At 34.9% G+C, this 22,834-nt stretch overlaps 1 protein-coding gene across 2 annotated transcripts in view; it reads right to left on the reverse strand.

Moving 5' to 3' along the window:
* Nucleotides 1–22,832, reverse strand: part of LOC123711444 (epidermal growth factor receptor kinase substrate 8-like) — a 31,345-nt gene extending 8,513 nt beyond the window's left edge. Inside the window, exons 1-10 of one of the 2 annotated variants that reach the window (XM_045664040.1) lie at nucleotides 22,691–22,832; nucleotides 12,484–12,586; nucleotides 11,825–11,984; nucleotides 11,435–11,505; nucleotides 10,427–10,641; nucleotides 9,340–9,439; nucleotides 4,143–4,684; nucleotides 2,031–2,123; nucleotides 1,117–1,239; nucleotides 459–553 (exon numbers count right to left, since the gene is read on the reverse strand). In XM_045664040.1, the coding sequence (XP_045519996.1) occupies nucleotides 459–553; nucleotides 1,117–1,239; nucleotides 2,031–2,123; nucleotides 4,143–4,684; nucleotides 9,340–9,439; nucleotides 10,427–10,641; nucleotides 11,435–11,505; nucleotides 11,825–11,984; nucleotides 12,484–12,543 (1,459 nt within the window). In that variant the 5' untranslated portion in view covers nucleotides 12,544–12,586; nucleotides 22,691–22,832. The remainder of the gene's footprint in view (nucleotides 1–458; nucleotides 554–1,116; nucleotides 1,240–2,030; nucleotides 2,124–4,142; nucleotides 4,685–9,339; nucleotides 9,440–10,426; nucleotides 10,642–11,434; nucleotides 11,506–11,824; nucleotides 11,985–12,483; nucleotides 12,587–22,690) is intronic. The other variant, XM_045664042.1, reaches the window with a different exon arrangement.
* Nucleotides 22,833–22,834: the final 2 nt, after the last annotated feature.

Genomic DNA, 22,834 nt, shown 5'->3' on the forward strand with positions numbered 1-22,834 from the left:
GAATTGGTTCGGAAATACTTCAGCGGGCAGCTGGTTCCATATAGTGATGGTGGGCGGCAAAATCGAGAAACGCTCAGCTGTGGAACGACTGACGTCGATTTGATACGGATGGTATTTTGTATTCTGCCATCGACGTCCGATAATGAAACTCAGTTGCCTTATTAGTCCGAACAACTCCTCTGAACACTCCATGGTAAATGACAGAAATGTCAGAAGATGCAGAGACACCCCAGATCTCTTCGCAACACCAAGGGATCGTTGACGATCCAATCGCCCTTCGTTGAATACGGTCAAGTGGAAGGAGCTGGTACTGGGGAGCTCCCGTCCCGATGTCGGAACAGTACTCCATGTAGGGTATTCCACGTACTATATTATCACGTACTAACTTAACTTAAATCAAGGTTAATAATTTAAACGGCTTTCTTTAAAACGTGTGGCATTTCTCATGTAATAATTACCATCATCTCTTTCTCTTTCAGGAGGGCGATACGGGGCCTCTCTTTCCGGGGAAGAAGCAGCTGATTCTGAATCCTCTGCTCTAGTACGGTTATTCCTGTGGAAGTTTTTAATGGTAATATTTTATTCATGCTACAACTAAAATCTTATTAACGGGACTGGTTAATATTATTAGAATATAAAATCGTTTTCCTTGTAATATAATATTTTTACTATATAATAGATAAGAATTTAAAAACATCAGTGGCACCACAACTTTTCTATAGGTCTGGGCCTCAAATTTCTGTATTTGTTTCATGATAATTTGTCAATCTAATAGGCAAGTGATAAGCCTCCTCCTACACACACCGTCTACTTTTTGAGTAAGGCAAGCCTCAAGATGTTTTCCTTCACCGTTTGACCGAAGGTTAAATGCGCACATAGAAAGAATATCCATTGGTGCATAGCCGGGGATCTGATCGACTTTTGGGATGAGAGTCTTACGCTGAAGCCACTGCTCAATAAATAAGAATAACGTAAATAAATTAATTAAAAAGTGATTTTGATTTGTCTAATTCGTAGACCCACGCACTACTTATGTATATGAATAATGCATAACCAAAAATGAAGTTCTATTGTAAGTTCAATGACAATGTAACATAGAGCAAACAAATACAATACCTTGGGAAAGGTGCGTATTCCCTCTCCCCATATATATCTGGTTCATCTCTTTCAAACCCGTACCCTTCCGCCGCAATCGCTGCTGCTTCCTCTACTCTTCCTTCGCTGCGGCGTGGTGATGGTCTTTGTAAAGAACAACACATAAGCATGATGATGAGGAGAAATAAGCTATAATGGTCATGTTTATGATTTCATAACATATACAAAACCCCAACATAAGAGAGTAGCACAATGGTTGATGGAGTTCTTAGTATATTGACTATTGTTCCATCAAATGTATTTTATAGATTATGATACAATAATGAATTATATGCAAATGTCATATTAATTAATAATTATCATAATGTCATAATAATGAGGACAGTGCTGTCCTTATTGTCGCAGTGCCGTTAAATTCTCGAAATTAAGAATTGGTACGCTGTTTCTTAAAGGACCCTAAGTCGAATTGATTCGGAAACAGTTCAGTGAAGGCGCTGGTACCAAATAGTGGTGATAAGTTTTGCGTATAAAAACGCTATTTTCGGTTTTTATATAATTGGATCTTTAATTTTATCTTTAGTCTCTAGTAGAAAACTTGTTATAATAACTAATATGTATAATTATAATTAGTGCAATTAAAGATTTTTTATTCATAGTAGATACATTTCTAGATGTGACATGGTCTTGAAATAGCAGCAGTAAAGTTGCAACAATATTTTTGTAGAAATTTATTAGTTGACGTAATAGATAAGGTTGGTAACTTTTTAAACACGTTGAGACATCGATACGATTTCTGACCTTTTATAATAATGGATAAAATGCGTGAATGGACGGTGCGTTGTCTGTTTTTAAGGGTAGAGCAATCCCTGTTTTTAATACTTGAAGATCCTAGGGAAGCATGATATGTTTTCTAAAGTATCTGAAGCATCTGGTACCTTCTTAGCGGCTGATCGTCCACTTGGTAGTCTGGAGTCCATCCATCCATGAAAACTGGCTGGTATGGTGGTATAGTTGTCTTCCATTGTTCTCTGTAAATCAATATATATACATTTAAGACTAAGTGCTTTAAGATAGTATGAGTTGACTACAAAGTATCAAAAACTAAAAAAATATAATTTGTATTTAGGTAGTACAAACTACAAAGGCACTTAAGCATATGCAGGATGTATGTCTGTCCACATAAATGGAGTTGAAGGAACTCAAAATACAATATCTCGAGCTTCGAGAAAAAAGGGTGTAGAACATCTCAGTATCACATGATGATACAAAACAAAAAGAAGATATGTTAGCATATGCCGAAGTTATTTGTATATAAAAATAGGGTAGCATCCATACATCTTAACCAAAAAGAGGTCGGGATCTCGACGTGCGTAAGCGAAGCTGTCGATATGAGAGATAGTAACCAAACTACGATTCCCAGTGCTTCGCAAACAGCACTCAATGTTAAAATAAATCCTGAGCTACTTCGTGGAAGACATGTAGAATCATTAGAACGGACTACTCAAAGAAAGAAGCACCTCCATATCTGGCCATTAGGTGGCATGGAAGTGGACGTTAAGGTTATTAAGACTAAGGTGTCGGAGTCGGTGTATGAAAAGTTATAATCACCGGAACTACGGCATGTGAACACCGAGTGCAGTCAATGATTTTGGTTTCGGAAGCCAAAAAATAAAACAGAGGAAACTGTATATGGGTCATAAACAGAACATTTAAAAAATGTGTGCGTTATCTCAAAATTAACTAAAACAATTCTTTTCTTCAATTATTTACTATTAGTACATATGACTGACATGAATGGCAATATTTACATTCGTATTATTACTCTAAAAATATCAAAATAAAAACATTTTTATTTTAAACTTTTGGTAACTTTCCGTGGACCGTTTCCAACCTAGGTTTCGGACTTCATGAACAAAATTAAATTATAATAATTTAAAATTTGAAATACATCGCCTATTGTATTTGTCATTCACATAATCAAAACATTGTTTCCACTGTTACATAATATTTAAACTAAATTCTTCGAATTATGATACATAAACAAGTTGTTATTTGTACCGCCACTACTTTCGTGGTTCAAATAAATTTGATGCTGAACAGTCGATACTTGGAATGCAACCTTAGAATATTTATTTTAACTGGCTTTATTTCAACCTGTCAGTTTAAGTATAGCTTAGTCCATGCGGTGTATGAAAGAGCTCCGTCAATAAAAATAGAAAACTCGCTTATTAGTAATTGTTTTACTTTAATGTCAAAGATGGTTGCGACTTTTCTGTGATAGTATGGTAAGTCTTTTATTGAAATATACGTAAATATATTTATATCGATTGTTATTGGCGCCCATTTACAAGAACAAAGTTCGTTATGAGCTAACATATAAATGTCATGTGTTATAACGCTTGTTTTGATTGGTTTACCCTTCCGTGGACAAACTTTTCTGTGGTCAGTTACTGATGATTTGTGCCTACCTTAAATTGAAATATAAACTTTATTAACCTGAGATATAAACTTTCTTAAATTGAGATATATAAACTTTATTATCTTGAGAAATAAAGCTTATTAAATAGAGATATAAACTTTATTAACTTGAGATATTAACTTTATTAAATTAAGAAATAAACTTTATCAAACCAATCTTACAAAATTAAAGAAATTAGTCCCAACTTTACACATATTAATTGACGGCCCAACAACGCAGTACCGAAACAAATCTATGTTCTTTTTAATTGTAAACTTTATAAGCCAAGAATTAAAGTATAACAGTAGCGATATTGTGTATATTGTGTTTAATACTATATATGTATGTACTTTATTATATTTTATTGAATGTTTCTAGACATGATCGTATTGGAATAGTCTGTAAGGATAATGTATGTATTTCTGTAATAAATAAAAAAATATTTATTTCCAACACACAAACATAGATTATTCTTAACCTACATAGTAATAATAAAAATAATAATTAAAATTGATTAAATTTAATTTGACGAATATATCAGCATTTAAAATATTCCTTTTAAATTTCGTGTAAAAACTAAAGTGCTTACCTCGGAATCAACCAAGCGTCCCCAAGCGAATGCCACAATTCAGTCTCTTTACTGGTCACACAATTAGCCAATAGATTGAGCGCATCCCTCGTCAACAAAGGCTGTATTACCCGTGAGGGCAATCTACCATCTGCCACGTCCTGAGCCGCATCGACGATCAAGGCCAACGGAGTGAAAAGGAAATGTACCAGCTCTGGAGCATTGGGGTCGTGTATGTGCGTGCGTAGTCTCGCTAGCAAATTAAAAGACAGCTTAAACTTCTGGAGGACGTCCACGAAGTCTCTCTCAGGCGGTGGACGGGTCCGTAAAGCGAGCATCCCCTCCCCCGTCCCCTTCTTCCCCCCTCTAGATCGTCGCCGTCGTTCCAATTCACGTGACGCAGCTGCGGCGTGTTGTAACCGCGCTATGAATTTTTCTATGTCGTCAAAGCAACGGTTTAGAATTGCGATGTCCTGTTCGTAGAGGCGTTCAGAGCCAGTGGATGAGGCATCATCTCTTTCTCCCGCTGAACCACGATCGCGGCCCAGTTGTGCTGACATTTGCTGAATGAAAAAAAAAGTGAAATGAACATTCGAAATAGAGTTATTATTATCAACTAATTACATCTAGTATATCTTTTATAGTTATACCGTTGTTCTAAATGAACAGGTTTTTGAACGCCAGCCTTCAGGTTTGAGAAATAATCAGCCACTAAGTTATATGACTTCACGAATTGGAATATTAAAATATTTATTTATCTAAATATATCAATTGTCACATCCTTGATTAGATACTATCAATATAGAGTTCGTAATTAGCATTGTTACTGATTAAATTAAGTGCATAAATAGGCAAAACGAATATTAATCATGATAATTTTGATAATATTTTTTGGAGACAAGTAGGTATTCTGTGTTGGAAATTTATGGTTTATTCTTTTAAGCACAATATTTATCGTGACTAACTATCGTGTGGTAGTTAATAAACCCAGTTATTCATATTGAACTTTATTTTCACAGTGTTATCGTGGTTAAATATTTTGATTAAATTTATTTGTTTCACATCATCACGCTTCGCTGCTCATGGCTGCATGGTTATCGTACTTTTTACTAGAAACTCTAGTACTTCCTGGATTATTCCAGGCACAAGGCCTACTTAACCTGACTTCACCATCTACGGTTGCCTGGTATATACTAGTTAACCACTTCTCATTCATCTGTTTCACATGGACTGGTTCCAGCTCCCCATTCCCTTTCCAAATCCTTACTTACTTGAAACTATACTTTATCATCGATCACTCTCTTTTTTTCTAATCGTTTATCTTATACAAATTATAAACAGTCTAAAATTATTTTTAAACGTAGCTTTAGCGCCCTTTAGGCTACAAATCTCTTCCAGGTTCTCATCAAAAAAGGTAAATATTACCGTTTGTGTTAGGTATTTGGTATTGATTATAATAAAATTTAAAATAAAACTTTAACAGACTTTTAGGCGACCATTTTTCATAATATGTTTCTGCACAATTACGCACAATGGACCTATTGAGCGTCTAAGTGCGGAAACAGAGTCCACACATACATAATATGTTTCTGTCAAATTGATGTCTCTCGCTGGCTATAACTGAATCCTTAGGCAAATTAATAAATTCGTACTCTCTTAAAACGCAACAAGCTGTGTTTAATTTTTCATATCTTGCAAATAAGAAATTAGATATTCTTGAACATAATATGGTGTTTATACACGTACTATTAAAACTTACGGTAATAACAGCCTCCCATTGTTGTTTGGTAAACGTGCGATACACTGAAGGCATACTATTCAACTAATGAATTATCAGTGATATTGAATTAATGCAAATATCATTTTCGTATGTGTGAAGTAATATCATCTGGATCAAAGCAGTGTTGGCCTAGTGACTTCAGCGTGCGAGTCTCATACCCGAGGTCGTAGGTTCGATCCCCAGCTGGACGAATGGATTTTCTTACTATGTGTGCATTTAACATTAGCTCGAACGGTGACGGAAAACATCGCGAGGAAACCGGCTTGCCTTAGACCCCAAAAAGGTGTGTGTCAGGCACAGAAGGCTGATCACCTACTTGCCTATTCAATTCACAAACGATCATGAAACAGATACAGAAATCTGAGGCCCAGAGCTAAATGGTTGTAGCGCCATTGATTTATTTTTAATATCATCTGGAGTATGCAAACGGGACCGTTCTGTTCCTCGGTAAAATGTTAAACACAAAGTAAAAAACAGCGTAGTACGTTCCCAGAAGGGAACACAATAAAAAATCTAATGTGGAAATGGACCGGTCACATTGACCGAGTTTGTAATAGCAGTCAAAATGGAATACTTGGAATGGCCCAGTGGAAGAAAGAAGAGAGGAACTGAAACTTGGGAAGATAAAATAAAAGGGTTAGATTGTAAAATACTGGTGAATATGAGAAACAAATGGAAGAGTTTGTTTGTTACTAATATTATCACCTAGAACTTGTAACTATACTTTTATGAGAGTATACTCTTTACTAAGTTAATTTCTCGAAATGATAATTATTTTGGGAATATGTCTTCTATTGGGCGATTTTCTAACACCTATCAATAGTAAGAAATATATGTGAAAATCTTGACAATAAGTCAATAAAGTTTTAAGATCTTGTATAGGCATAGACAATTTTATTATATTTAATACAGATAAGATATTTTTAATCCGACCTAATCGTATTATAATTGTACTAGAAATATGCTATAACAGCTCCTGTATCTAACAAATTTAGCTCCAAATTAAGCGACCGCGCTAGCTGAAGTCTGCGGGAAGCCTGGAAGAGACTCGCCAGTCATACCCAAAGCCAATGTAATAATATTTGATTATAGAACGATTGTCTTTTGTTAAAATAGCTTTTACACATTAAGAAAAACACTTTTTGAACGGATTAAAGCTATGTATTATTATTAAAACTTATATATCGTTCTTAACAAAAAGTGTTTTTCTTATAGAACGATTGTCAAGAAGGAATGACTTGATAGAAATAGTAGGGAAAAACGGACTATTGCCAAAGATATAGACATCTGGAAAAGGGTTGACAGAGGGATACCTCGCTGGTATTCACCAGCGAGGTATCCATTTCTATATTATTACTAAAATTTCGTTAAGTGAATAATAAAAAAACATTTAAAGTATAACTTTAGGATATGGAATTAAATAAGGCTGATAACGTTTGGTTAGAAATTATGAGGGATAAAATCTGGATGATACTTGGAACCAAATTTAAAGAATATTTTTATATTAATATGTTATGAGGTTTATTTTACCGCGCGTTTATGAAATATATGCCTCGTGTGAATATATTTTAGCTACGCAACATAGGCATTTGAATGTTATCGTCGTGATAAGCCATAGTACGTAAGCGTGTTTCTGATAAAACATTTCTAGTATACAGTTATAGTAATATACTGTGTAATTTTTTTTATAGAACAGGCCGAAAGAGGGCAGTAGTCTCACCTGATGTTATGTTCTATTGTCGCCCATGGAAACTCGCATTGCGGCCTATTAAGCATTGGTACGTCTTTTCTTGAAAGACTCTAAGTCGAATTGATTGAAGTTTACTTCAGTGGACAACTGGTTCCACATGCACACAGTCATAATTTGTTCCATTAGACAACTGCCCGAGGAAAGAGTATCCTCAGTACAAACGTCCGCATACCAGTGTTATATTTCTAAGTTACAATATATGATTAATATGTAGAAGAAACAGGGATAGGACTGGTGAACCCTGTGAACGCTGGAGGAGCCCGGATTTTCGGTCGGAACACGCTCTGTCGATAACGCCCTTGATCCTCAGATCAGCTGTAAATCCAATTGCATATTTTCACGGGGAGCTCATAGGCTGGAAGATGTGCTGATGTGTGGTACAGATGAAGTGCTCTGTACCACACTCGATCGAAGGGGTTGAGGACTTTGGCATTGATTACCTTTGTCCATCTATGTGTAAAGTAAACGACGGATGCCAGCTGAGTGACCGCCACGAAATCCGTACTAACAATACCTGGTGGCTCTCTAGATACCTCAGGAGCTGGGCGTTAATAATTGTTTCCATTTTTTGAATAACAAGAAAGTTATAGCTATGGAGCGATAGTTGGACGGATCAGACCGGTCGTTTTATTTAGGGATCGGATAAATTGAAGCGTTTCTTCTAGCGTTTTGGGACAATGCCGAGCGAGTACAGATACCTTGATTATTGGGGATGCCATCAGCCCCACCCTAATTATAAATCGCCGAAGAGACGGATTTATACTTAATTTTAAATTATTTACATATTTTAGTTTATGATTGTTTCTTTTTAAATTTGATAGTAAAAATTGGTTACAATACAAAACTATGAGAGTTGAGAAATATTAGCCCAGGACCTTCAGCGTGCTACCTTCATCCCTGAGTTTGTAGCTTCACACACAGGCATACATCTGTTACAGCTATTTTGGAAATGAATATATAACATAACCATAATACGTTATGAATGCTTTAGTGATAACGTAAAAAAAATCATACGTACAACATTTTTACATAAAAACCTTTCAAATAAAAATGTAATTACATGTTATATTGTTAGCAACAAATTTGTTTATATATTAATTGTCGTTGGTTAAAATATTTATTAATATGATTTAATTTTACTGTACTTTCTGGTTATCAATCAGACAAAGTATCTTAATTAACACATTTCTAGGTCCTATTAATTTTATTCAGACAATTTCTTCAACTCAATTGAATACATATTATTCGTGCCCTTAACGTTAAATATTGTCAAAACTTAGACGGTCAGTTATTATTTATATTTTTTGACCTAATAACGTCTAATAAATCGATGTAATCGAACGCCGTCTGCACGCACGAAAAAGCATGACTCATTGTCGTGTTACGCTCATTGTCCCGATAAATGTCCCCTTACGCTCATTGTACGATTGTGCCGCATCTAATTCTCTTGCTCTTTATTCGTCCGAGGATTCAATGTTATGCATAAAAGTATCAATTTTTTGTTATGACGTTGTTGCATTAAACTATCATCCGTAAACCGAATTTATAGGCAACCATTTTTTAAATGGATATTTTAATGTTTAAAAGCCAAGAGAGACTTCCGGTAGTGTAACTGTCCATGGGCTGTATCACTTTGCCTCAGGTTAACATCGTTTCGCCTGTGCTATAAAAAAGTATCAACTTATTACCTGTCGCCTTGGTCTGTCCATCTCTGTCTCCCTCTCTCTTTCTCTTTCCCGCTCGATCACAAAGTCTCGACCACCTTCTGAGCCACCGCTGCCAATACCCCTGTAATATTAGGTTTTTTGTAATAAAAAAATCGATTTATTGTTTGAATGCATGGCTTTATAAAGGATTACCTACACACACAAGCATATCTAGGTAACATTTTTGTGAACAACTAAACGTATAGACAGACATTTAATCAAGGCATCGGTAAGAGAAAATATTGTGACGTTTTGGTTACCAAAACGTCACAATATTTTCTCTAATCCTAGCCTGTATAAATCTAATACTAACTCACTACTCTAATACTAATTCACTTTTTGCTATGTTTTGACCTTGAACTATAGAGACACAACGCGAGGTACAGGCTCATGACCAACTTGACTATAGGAAAATAATTAAGAAAACAAATGCAGTATGTTATATACCATATCGACGAACTGGGTAATCTAAAATTTAGTTGAAAGTGGAACATCGCTTCACTTCACATTTCACTCACACACTGGCTTATCGCGAGGTATTAGGATGTATCCTAAGATATTTATCTTAAGATGCATTTATCTGATACGTTATCGTTTGTACTTAAAAATATTAGGTCACCAAAGAATTTATAATATTTTGTAACATCGCTTTCCTGCGAAACAAGTTCGGACTTGAAAGAATAAATATTTAATTCAAACTTAACATATTTTCAGCAGTCCAACCGGTGTTTTATGAAGTGGATTAAATTTAACTAATGGATATAACAAATACCTTGAAACCACAAAAGGCTCTTGCACAGAAAAGACAAATATAATGTAAATTATAACATTATATTTATAAATTTTAATTATAAAAATATTTAATGAAGTTATATATTTTTAAGAAAAAGAAATACAAATTGAACACATAAAAAATTTCCTAATGTTTTTACTTGAAGAAGTTTAATTTGTTTTACTTATCGTGAAAACTTTCACAGGACTGAGAGATACACCAAACACTACAATATGTATTCGAAAAAAAATAACTCAAAATAAACTTAATACAAAAGGCGATAATCTTAATACTTACTTAAGAGCATTTAATTCTTCAACAAGTGTCTGCGCACTGACGTCATGGCATTGGAAGATGTGTAACTCCCGTCTGGAGCCGCCAGGGGAGCCACCACCACTCTCTGGGGCCCCTACCACAAAGGCCAACACGTTGTTGTAGAGCTCAGCAGGTTCTGGCGATGTGAAGGCTGTTGGGGAGTGTACCCAGTTGGCTGGGAAACGCTCCATTATGGACTGCAAATATTTTACAATTATTAATAAATAGCAAACATTTATTATAAAGCAGCTCTGGTGCTCGGCATATTCGCTACAATGAAGAACTTTATAACTTGATGACGCCTCAAGGTCCTTACTGAACTCACAACCTGGTGGCAAGAGAAAACCCGGTAGAACGTGGCTGCGTTGATGGGATGGAGTTGTCAAGGACCTCGAACCCCTATTGTTAGGGGTTCGAAGTTGGATGCAAGAAGCATGAAATAGATTACGATGGCGTTGCCTATAGCCGTTGATGATGACGATGAAGTATTTATAGTGTTTACACCTGAGTTCTGCTTCCAACCTAACAATGTTAATAACCTAACGTATTTTAATATTTTTAGTGTACTCGGATCTTAGGGCTGTTAGAACGTTTTGTGTCTTCGTAATTACCTAGATAAACAATAAATTTTATATTTTAATAATATTATTGACAACTATGACAAGGTCACGGATAGTACAGGTCACTGACAAAGCTAAAGGGCGTATACGCTTAAATGCCCTAAGGGCGGATGGCCGATGAGGTAAATAGTCTTGGAGTGGAGGCCAAGCACTAGTCGACAAAGCGTTGGAACCTCCCACTAGATGAACAGGTGACCTGGTGAAAGTGGAGGGCGAGATGAAGACTATTATACAGTCATAACGATCGTTTGAATTTGGATGATGTTAATGAAAATGCATTTAGTCTGCGCGATGTAATGTAGCAACTGAGTTTAGTATGAGCGAAGTCTTTAAATCAAAGGTTAAGAAGAATGTATCAGCCACAACTTACCCCAGTTTCATAATCCATAACTAGAACCCACTGATCCTCTAGAGATAACTGCATCTTTTGACTCCATATTCCTGGGGAACGAAATGACCTCATAAAATAAAACATATTAACAAATAATCTTTTATAATAGAAGAAACGTGTTTTATGTGTAACCAATTCATAAAACAATAGTGCAATTATTATGCTCATGAACACTTATTCTTATTGATTAAATAAATTACAAAGTCATACGTAATCTACAAATGATTTAGTACGTTGCAATTCTACTCACTGTTTTTTTTATTATTTATGTAGGAGTTGTACTTATTTAGAGTTAAGTTCGTATAAAACAATTGTTAGAAAAAAAAAAAATATTTACCCTAGAAATTTTGTAATCTAGAAAAACTTTACCGTTTGTTTTCTCCAACTGAAGCAGTCGTCGCATACCATCAGCTGGATAGACTATACCCGTCTCCCTGGTCACGGTAAACGTGGCCAAATGTTCCAGAACATACACGGCCCTACCCCGAAGACCGGCTAACTGCTCGAACTCATCCATTGCTCGCGCTGCCTGTGATAAAAATTCATTAAATGGCAGAATTAAAATTATTTATTTGTATTTGTATTCAAATGTATTCTACAGTTTCAAGAAATCAAGGCGTTTTTAAATCCTTACACTTAAATTATTATAAATACATATTAGTTGAAAGTACTGCGTCAGTGCAGACAGAAATAGCGGGATTTGAATGAGGCGTTTTCCATAAAAGGGGCACACATATATTTAAAAGAATGATATGATAGAAATATAAATGTGTTTAAGTGTATCGTGTGTAATGTGTATAAAGTATCTAAAATGAAAGGCTATTATTATATATATTAGTTCAATACCATATGTTACGCCTCGTTCCATTTGTTTAACATGTATAGTTTAGTGTTAATTGTCAAACGTTGTTAGTGTTAATTGTTGAAAGTGAGAAGATAGTATAAAGAAGTAATGTTTTTTGCGGATAAAACTTATACTTGCTAAGTCTAAAACTAATTTATTTCACGATATGTAAAAGGGTTTTTACCTGTGAGTCTCCCCCTCGGGACCTTCCCCCCGCTGCTGCGCCGCCACTCCGCATTGCCATTTCCGGTCAGTACCTCATCTTCATAAGAAATTTGTTAATTAATCTGAAACAATATATATTTGTTATAGCCTGTTAGCTCTTCATGATTTTTCGTCAATAGATAATGTCAGTGTTTATCATGCAATATGTACACTTAGTACACGAATTCTACTCTTTCCCTCTCTTCAGTCGGCAGCTCATGTCTGACCGTCGTGGTCTGCTAGGAAACATATGGACTATCTGTTTCCACGGTTTTCTTTCCAGTGCCTCTCTTACAGTGTACAGTTTTGAGGACGATAAGTCTTTCACTTGATCGGTACATCTGGTTGGTAAACGCCCACGTCACCTTCTCTGTTACTAACCACGATCAGTTTCTCCAAGATATCATCACCTCTGCATATTATATGGCCGAAATATGTCGCTTAAACGTTGTGTCGCGTTCCAATAGTTATTCCAAAAACTATATTTAAACTTATATAGATAGGACCTTACACCTAAAACATCATATGAGTTTAAAAAAATAGGCCTTTGGAAGTAATTAGTTTTTTATGATTACATCAGCATTAGATTATGAACAAATCGTTTCCCGTGCTCCGTCAGCATGGTGTAACTTATCTAGGTTAATGTCAACTACAAAATACCTTAATTGTAAAACTGTGATAACTCATGGGAAACTTCTTCTAGAATATGATTTGAAAACACGTCCGAATTAAAAACAATATGATAGGTAACTGTCACCTTGTCAAATAATAAACTCGATTACTTAATCTTTAAAATTAGTCGGAATATCTAAACATCGACATTCCAACAACATTTAATTTATGTGAATTATAGATAAGACATGTAACAAAATATAGAAAAAAATTCTAATACAACTTCCCTTCCCGAGTTCGCAAACTAAAACCATTTATTCATGTAGCTTAATGAATTGACAGAGTGGAGGAGGACCTGATATATATCAATTGGCGAAAGGTGCCACAGGACACTGCGCTGAAGTTTCTCGTTTTGGGTCGCAGAGTTAGAGACTTAATAATAATGCAGTCTCATTTATTCCTTGATATATATATATACCAAAGATACACACACTTAAAATTGTACACAAAAAGAATATTTTCAAGGACCTCTTATAGGCCTCCAACCAACTCTGTTTTGATTATATTTCTCCCAATCTTCCCCACATACTAAGATCGTCAGCCCACCCACAAGGCGACGACATTTCTTTCTGTTCCCTGGTGGTGACTTTATACTTATAAACATAATAATGGTTCTAGTTTTACATTGCCAGTTCTCTGTCGTAAAACGGACGAGAAAAACTGGCAACGAACAGTCCGTGAGTATTTTAAATCGTCAAGGTAATTTTATATCATATTGGGTGGGTTTGTTGTACCAATTTAAAAGTTTTATATAATGTTTTAATTATAATACGTAAATACAAGATTCTTTCGAAAGAATGCCAGTCGAAAGCTGATTTTCCGTACAACTGACTGTGAGGTAATATTTGATGTAATGCCTAGTGGTTGTGTAAAATGTTAACAGTCTACAATCACCGTCATCGTCTAATTGAAGCAGCAATACAAATATTTGGCTTACAATCATAAAAGTACTCTAAAGTACCTAGTGGGGCCGTGAGACTAGTAACCCTGACTCCTGGTCTAGAGTTCGAGCTGACTACGGCTGATCAATTATGTTCTTTATATGCAAATTAACCACTCATGCTTTGGACCCAAATAAAGCGGCATGTGTTAGGCACATAATTCTGATCACCTACTTGCCTTTTAAGGAATAAAACGAAATAAAAATAATTAAACAAACAAATATACTATACAAAAATATTCTAACTTCTAATCATTAGGAAGAAAACTGTTTTAGTATTCACTGGTACTCAAACCCAGCAAATCTACGCTTATCAACTAAGACTTGATTTGGTTTCCCTAATCAATAAATTTCAAAATAAATATATATTAAAATAAAAATATTTAACGGAACATGCGTTTTGAATACTCGTAGAGCATGTGACAAATATAGTGTTCTCCCTTACACTCGTGTGTGTAACATACATCTGTCCCTTTCTATCACTTTCTCTAATCCATGGTAAACCGAACACATAGTAGTAGAAACTGGTAGAAAGTGTGTGAGAGTAAAATTTTTGTGTAGAATAGCAATTGTTTCATTATTTAAAATTTTTAGACCTTAATATATTTAAAAAATCTAATAAATATGACTTGACCAGCTCGTTGACCTAACAACATAGTTAAAATTAAATAAAAAGGCTTTTTAAGAACAAAGTAAAGGATTAAGTTATATCTATTTCATAATTATTTTACAAGTACCCTCCCGCCGGTGAAGGCCTCCAATGGTCTTCGGGTATCTCGAGTGAGTTGCATCCAGCTCGAGCCAGCCGTTTTAAATTACTTAGTAGTAAAACTAACCACATTTAACTATCAATTCGTAATCCAATTGGACCGTTTCATCTAAAGCGGTCTCTAGCGTAGATACAGTCTGACAGAAAAGACAAAAGAGAACTTGAAACTCTTCATATTCTAATAAATAAATTTTAATGTTTGAAGCGTCGAATAGCAATTGAATGTTTTGTCATTATCGCTCTCGTGTCGTATTGTTATTACATAAACGGTATAAAATATTCTCGAAGTAATTAATATCTTGTGTAATTTCTTCAATAGATAGTTTATTAGGGTGTTGTTTTCGATTCGAATAATTAGAATTATACGTTTTCTCTGTCATCGCTCTCTTATAAGAATCTTCAAGTCGTTATTATGTTCCGATATTAAAGATTATTTTCAGTCGTAATTGCTGTTTTAATAATGGTTTTCGTTGTTAGAAACGAAAATAAAAATATCTTAACATATTACGGGGGAATTGGGATATGCGTTGAAGTCTTTATAACTAACATTGTCAAACATTCAGTTCCTTAAGGATAAACACATTTTTATTATTATCGTAGCAATGGCGTAAGTGTCAACTGCCAATGTCATTATATGATAATAATGACTATGGGGCCTAGTCGAGACGTCTTAACAGTAATGTATGTAGAAAGTAGAAAACAAAATTTGTATGAAGATTTGTCGATACGAACTGTCATTTTCATACAAATTTAGTTTTCCACTTTCTGCACACACTACTGTTAAGGCATATTGACTAACCCCCTATGGAGTCATTACTATTATCGATTCCAAAGTCTTCAATTTATAGATCTAGCGACATTGGCAAATCCACCACTAGTATTAACAATTTGAACTAATTTGACTTTAATGTTATTTACATATATATATATATATGAATAATAAATAATTAAATATGGTATTTTCAAGTAGAGGACGTTGTGGTGGTACAGTAAAACATAATATATTTAGTAAAAAAAAAACCAACCATCAATTCATGACGCATCATCCTGTATAAATTATTAAAGATTCAAATGGATACTTGTTTTAGGTACGTTACGACGACTTTAATTATAAGTTATCACAATTCAGAAGTTGGCTCTTAAAACATTCGTGAATACAACAATAAAATATAAGTATTACGATAGCTGTTAAATCCAGAAGTGAGATCGAAACGAAGAGATGATTCAAAGTGATAATTTCATGTATGAAGGTTGTGTAGGCAAGGTGAATTGCATTGTTTATCGTTTCACAATCGCATTCCGATACCAATGTACGTCACTAGAACTTGTGCTGCCTTGTGAATAATTTTCTACAAAACGGCGCTACTTTGTACAAGGGAAATTATAAATAATTGTACAATCCTAAATTGCTTCTGTTTCTCAAGTAGATAATTAGTCTGTGTCTACACAGATTAGATCTATGATTTAAGCACAGAGTAAGAAAGTCTAGTGTAAAGTGCTAACTTTTGTTGTCAGCTGTCATAGAAATGCTAGTAAATAAAAAATAACAATTATAAGGGGAATCATTTGTAAGTCATGGTAACTTACAAATTTATTGAAATGAGTATAAAACCATGTATACTGGTTGTAGAAAATACAGTTTTAGGCTTAGTTATGTGACACAAACTTGAAAACGACTGATATGATAGGTTTATTAATTATAACAACCACAGATTGATAGCACACTCAAACTGATCCATAAGAAGTTAACAATATTAAACAACTTTAATATTTTCTTCAAACTTTGATATAAATCATACTATTGTAATTTGGAATATTAATTCAGTTTTTTGTTACTTACCTACTGTGTTTTGTTAACAATGATGTTAACCAATTAATGTTTCTTAAGTGAACAACAAAATATTAAACATTTGGTATGTTCCAAAGTGCACGAATTAGAAAGGTTGGAAAACATTGATCAGCTTCATTGGGCTTCAGCATGCGACTCTCATCCCTAAAGTCGTAGTTTCCGGCAATGCACCAGTGTACTTCCTATACGCTTTTAGCATTCTCGTACGGTGAATGAAAACATTGCGAGGAAAGTTTGCCAAAAAAAAAAATCAGGCCTAACCTAACCTATTAGAAAAAGCAAATGATCACGAAATATATACAGAAATTTGGGGCCCAGACCTTAAAATGTTATATATCTATAAAATTCTGTGCTACATAAACATATCGCAGAAATATGACAAAACATCCTCCCGTCATCGCGAAACTATGCACGTATGGAATTCCGTTTATCGTCTTTTTAATATTTAACTCTATTCCAAAGGCATTGAGTTTATTTTTGATAAACTTACATACATTCAAGCTGTATATAGCCAATTATAATCTATAACAACATCCAGTAAGGTACATATTAAAAAATTGAAAGTTTTATCAGTTGATTTAAATAATACTTTGCGTAATTTCAGTAAATTAGTTTCGTATTAATTGTAGGAAATGATAAGATACATTTTATCTAGTTTTTTTTTTAATTTATTTATTGAATCTTATAATATCATAAAGAGGTATTTTTTAAATTAAATTTTAAGTTTGTAAATTTAAAAGTGGTTTCACTAGTACAATTGAGGTACGCCGACCGTAATGGTACTAATTATACATTACATAACTCTTTACATTACTTAATGCATAAATAAATTAATATTTATAATGACCGCAGATTTTGATTCAAAAGGAGTTTTTCTGAGGAATTCTTTTTTTGCAAGTTGTTTGAAAAGTTTTTTTTAAAATTTATTATACGTCCAAAACGTAAGAAATAAACATTATATTAAAGTACGTGAAGTTGCCCTTTAGGACTAATTCATAGATCATTTGATTAATTGCAAATTGTTTTATAGATGGGGTAACTTTCCCACCATAGAAAGGAAAGAAAGGTATGTAGGTGGACGCGCTTGATATAGTTTATGGGGAAGAAAGGCAGAAATATGCCCAAGATATAGAGATATATATGCCAGTTGGAGGAGGCTCTGTAAGAAGCCGAAGCCAGGAGTGGTGGTTTTGACCCACCTCTGGAGGTAGTCATGGTGTGGAAGGAGGAGTATCGCCGCTTAATTTTGCAAGAATGGAGGGAAGAGTTAAGTGAATGACGGTTTGGTTTACATACCGTTGATCTTATTCGTCCCTTTAATGCCTTGGAATGCCTTCAAGGCTTTTTGTGAGGTCGTCATGAGTCAGAAAGAGAATGCGGAGCGTCAGCGTGAAAATGATTCAGATGCTCCGCCAGTAAGGAAACGACGACCGGGGCAGCGACGCCGTGTTTTCGCACGTCTGCCCTTAGTTAAGATTTGGAAGATTTGTGTGTGAGAGGAGTCATGGTGTATTGTGGCATTCGCGTGTGGTGGGGGTAAGGATAGGGCTCAGCTGTTACCTGCCGTCGCCCTTTGGCGAGCTGAAGTCATCCGTCAGGTTTTAGTGGGTAGGGTTTATTAAGTCTGAGTCCCACATAATCCCTGCTGGTGTAAAATACCGTAGGTATATGCGTAAAAGCATTTCCTGACGAAAAAAAAAGAGGCTCTGTAAGAAGTCCCTAAAAATATAGTTAGTTTTGTATCATGTGTTTCTGAAAACGTGTTGTTTCATGGGAATAGTATATAAAGTTTTTAAGTATAATTTCTTTATTAGGTGGCTTTCATGTATCGTTTACACTTTAATAAGTACATAGGTATGGCCCTAGTGCGCTATAATGTTTATAATTGATGTTACAGTTATTTTCAGTTTCTTTGTCACTTAGTATTTAGAATTCCATTTAAAAAGAAAATTAATCAAAAAATATCAGTTGGTATTAAAATCACTTGCACAATATGCTTCATTGGAAATTACTATGATTTAAAACTGAGTAACACTTACTTACCACCCTCTACCCAATAATGAAAACCCAGTCACCATATTCAACGCACATTTATATGTACAATGAATGTAAGGGTTGCTCATGGGCAACGGCCGTCAAGAGTAATTGAAACATGCTCTGCAGAACATAAAGTGAGATATTCTGGGCCTCTTTGATATAAGGGAAGAGGGAACACACATTGTTGTACACGAATTTATACACCGGAAAGTGGAAATGGATGATAAAAAGAAGTTGAAATCAAATATTTTAGATTTAAGGTTATATCAGATACAGTAGCAAAACTTGAAATGTCCTTTGATAATTATACCATTAAAATAATTCAAGTCTATGCCCTAAAAGCGAAATCAAGCCAAGAAAACATCATTAGAACAAGAATCACTCAAGAATATTCAGTTAAACACACTGAAAAATCTAAGAATATCCAGGAACAATATAATAGAAAAATACAGCGTATTAAAAGAAGTGTCGAGAAGTCATCTGGCCGCGGCTGGTACAAAACTAGGGAATGCAATCGCGATCTCCTCCTCCCCGATCCCGTGTAATTTTTCGGGATCAATCCCGAAGCATAATATGACGAGATCCCGTTCGAGATTGACGGGATTGGGCTGCAATGGTCGGCGATTCTACACACATCCGCTCGGGACGCTTCACGCGACATTGCACATTATATAGGGTACATTGCAATGGACATTAGATGCCGGTTAGCAGATAGCACTCTTGAGACACTTTAGAAGATACTCTTTTTTTAGAAGTTACTTTCAAAATCACCAATTTTAATCTCCTTGAGCTATACCTACTTTTGTTTTGATCATGTTCATGTAATTAAAATTGTTAGTTGTTTAGTTCGTAATATTAAAGGATAAAGGCTTTTGTTTTCTTTCAAATAATATTTTATTTTAATTAACCTCACTGTCACAAACATGCAGTTGTCATCGTATTCAGTCACGTGAATTATTTATTAAACTATACGAGATCCCGAAAATTTCGGGATTGATATTTCTAATCCCGCGGGATGTCGAATTCACGACCTCGAGTCGGAGAGTCCACACGAGTGGACCCGGATGGAGGAGGTCTTTTTCCAACGATGGATAAACTAAAGCCTGGAAAGCAAACATATGATAGTTTCTGAATTGTAATTTACGTACTGTTAAAAGTTATTTTTTTAGGATCCAGATCAAAGTTAAATTAAGTTTTGGAAATAAATAATTGACTAATAATTAAACACGACTTTATTTCTATTTAAACATTCAAAATATGCTTAACGCATTCAAACATTATGGACAGGTGAAGGTCGTAGCAGCAACATTCTTGAAATATTTACGTGCGCCGACTCCGTTGACCGTCTACTTAACTCAAGTACTTACCAGGCCAAGTAAGCAACGTATTTACGAACAGTTTTATGTAATTTAAAGTATGATGAATGACATACTTTTCATCTACCAACAAACTTAAACTTTCATTTTTCTACTCACACACATCGAATCTCGATACGATAAAATCGCTCCCGAGGTTGTCCCCACTTCTATGAGGATATAAGTCTATGAAGAACTACCTTTATTAATTTCATCATCATAAATTTAACCCGAATTTGAAGAATAAATCTTGATGTTTTGTGGTTAATTTTTGCAAGAAGCCAGTAGGTGATTCATCTGACTTTGTGGGTCTAAGACATGCCGGTTTCCTTATGTTTTCCTCAACTGAGTGACTGTTGAATGCGTAAATAGATAGTCCATTTGCCAGCCGAGGTTCGAACCTACAACCTCTATCGACTAAAGCCGCTAGCACACACAGCTTAAGGTTTGCCTATGTACCCTACTCTAATCTTCTATAAAGGTTGTTGATGTTGTTGATGTCTCTGATAACGATAAGACATTGTGATCACTAGTTGGTTTAGGTATTGTGATATTTATTTTGACAATGATACTATTGATAATTCAATCACAATACAGTCACAATACTGACAAAAGTGTATACTTTAGACTGCTCTAGAAGTTTATGATTCAGGAATGTTATCAGAAAAGTCATTAATAACACATTAAGTATCGATATGTTACCGATTAATCAATTCGAATCAAAACTCATGTGAGCATTTTTATCTGGATGGTATTTTCTATTCAGCGGCGATACAGGCCTTGGTTCGCATGTTATCATTTCATTGGTGTTTAATTAAGAAGACAATCAGCTGTCATCATCTGACATCCCAATACATACAGACCTAGTATATGAAGTAACACAATGTTAAGAGTTTGAGTCTTATTAGAACCCTTGGACAGTAAGAGTTATTTTCGTTTGTCAAAAACATATTCGTTCTGATGTGCGGCTCAGCTCTAAGTCTCGACTCTGAAGGTAAACACTGAGTGCGACTCCCATATATCAAAAACGTTAGATTTTTATATAGAAGTCATAGTTCGCGTTAGGTTTTTCTGAATCTTACCCTAAGCTGAAAATGTTATTTTTGCGTGTTACCTTTATATTATCGATATTGTTGAATGAGACAAATTCAATCGTTAGTATAGGTCTTCCGTATTTTCCAGCTTTACAGGTATTGCAAAGTAGCATTCGCAGACTTAGATCGGGAACCAAAAAATAGACCTAACATCAGAATACTCAATCTGGACATTGGTGGGTTTTGGCCAAGACGCTTCATTCGAAGGGACAAATGGTGGAGTATGCCTGGAGTATCCAGGTTTAGTTAAAAAGCAATCAACTTGAATGTTAAATGTCTTAAATGAGAACGATATATCTTTTCGAGATGCCATTAAAGAAAAGTAGATGCCTCACTAATCTTTTTTGTAAGCGATTCTAGTTTTCTCACGATATTTTCCAATGAACAACATACAAGCAAATTTTATTCATATAAAATTTTTATTGGGGACTAACGACCGACCTTAAGGTAATAGGTTTTTATATTTACGTTTAGCATTTCGCAATAACGTTATATGAGAAATTACGCGTATTTTTAAGATTTTCTGTTCAGTATACAAAGTACTTCAAACAAATATTTTAGGAATCGATTGCGATTCAATCCTTACTCACGTTCGTCACGTCTAATTCATAAAAGAAATGATTTTAATGTAATTTAATATAAATTTAAATCAATAGATATAATTGAAAACTAACAAAGGCGTTTGTTATCTAATCACGTAACTGTAAATGATGTATTAAATATCTAAACATAATATACATTTTAGCGGACAAGCGTAAAAAAATAGAAACACTACACACTCTTTGAAGTCTAGTGAACCATACTGACAGACTTCCGGTTAATTCATATCCGCTTTGTTTTTATTTATGTCACGTCTAACTGCTATAAATTCATAATATTACTGACCATAGAAGGTATATCGGCCGTTAGTTTGTCGGATTATAAGCCTAGATACATATAGCCAATATAGTGTTTTAAAGATACAATTTTTAATTTAATTTATGTGCAATCTTTTGAGGATATTGCTAAATTATGCCACGATGAAGTAATATTACCTAATTAACATTTAATGTCTGACGAAAGTTCTTTAAGATTTTAAATCATTAATTGGTTTTACTACAAGGTGTTCTGTGTCTGCTGAAAAGGTGTAAACATTAATTAAAATACAGCTGAGTTGTCTACACTCGGAGCAACGACCGGTCGTTAAAGTCGCCATCTATTGGCCACCTTTTCTCGCCATTATATCATTACATTACCCATGTTCACAAGACTCCTACTTAAGACACTGTAGCGAAGTACTTTATTAACAACTAGGAGACTTTCTTTGAGGGTTATTGAATGGTTAACGACTGAACCGTATGTGTGGAATCGGGCTGGGAGTGGCGTCGCGGGAAAGCGGTACAATCGACGCCCTCAATCATATTATGCGCATACGCAGGTAAAGCTGTAACATCAATATCATTACTAGCTAATAAATCAAGTGAGAACTTACCGTTTGGTAGTTTTAAAAATGATGAACTTGAAAACACAATCACATACACGCTACGATACGCGCCTGAACGGCGACCCGGTGAGTACTGGAAGCCTCGGTCGTACATTCGCGCCCTCCCCTCCTCAGCGGAGCCTCCGCAGGTGA

Source organism: Pieris brassicae, chromosome 6, assembly GCF_905147105.1.
Source record: "Pieris brassicae chromosome 6, ilPieBrab1.1, whole genome shotgun sequence".
In the NCBI taxonomy this organism is placed as follows: Eukaryota; Metazoa; Arthropoda; class Insecta; order Lepidoptera; family Pieridae; genus Pieris; species Pieris brassicae.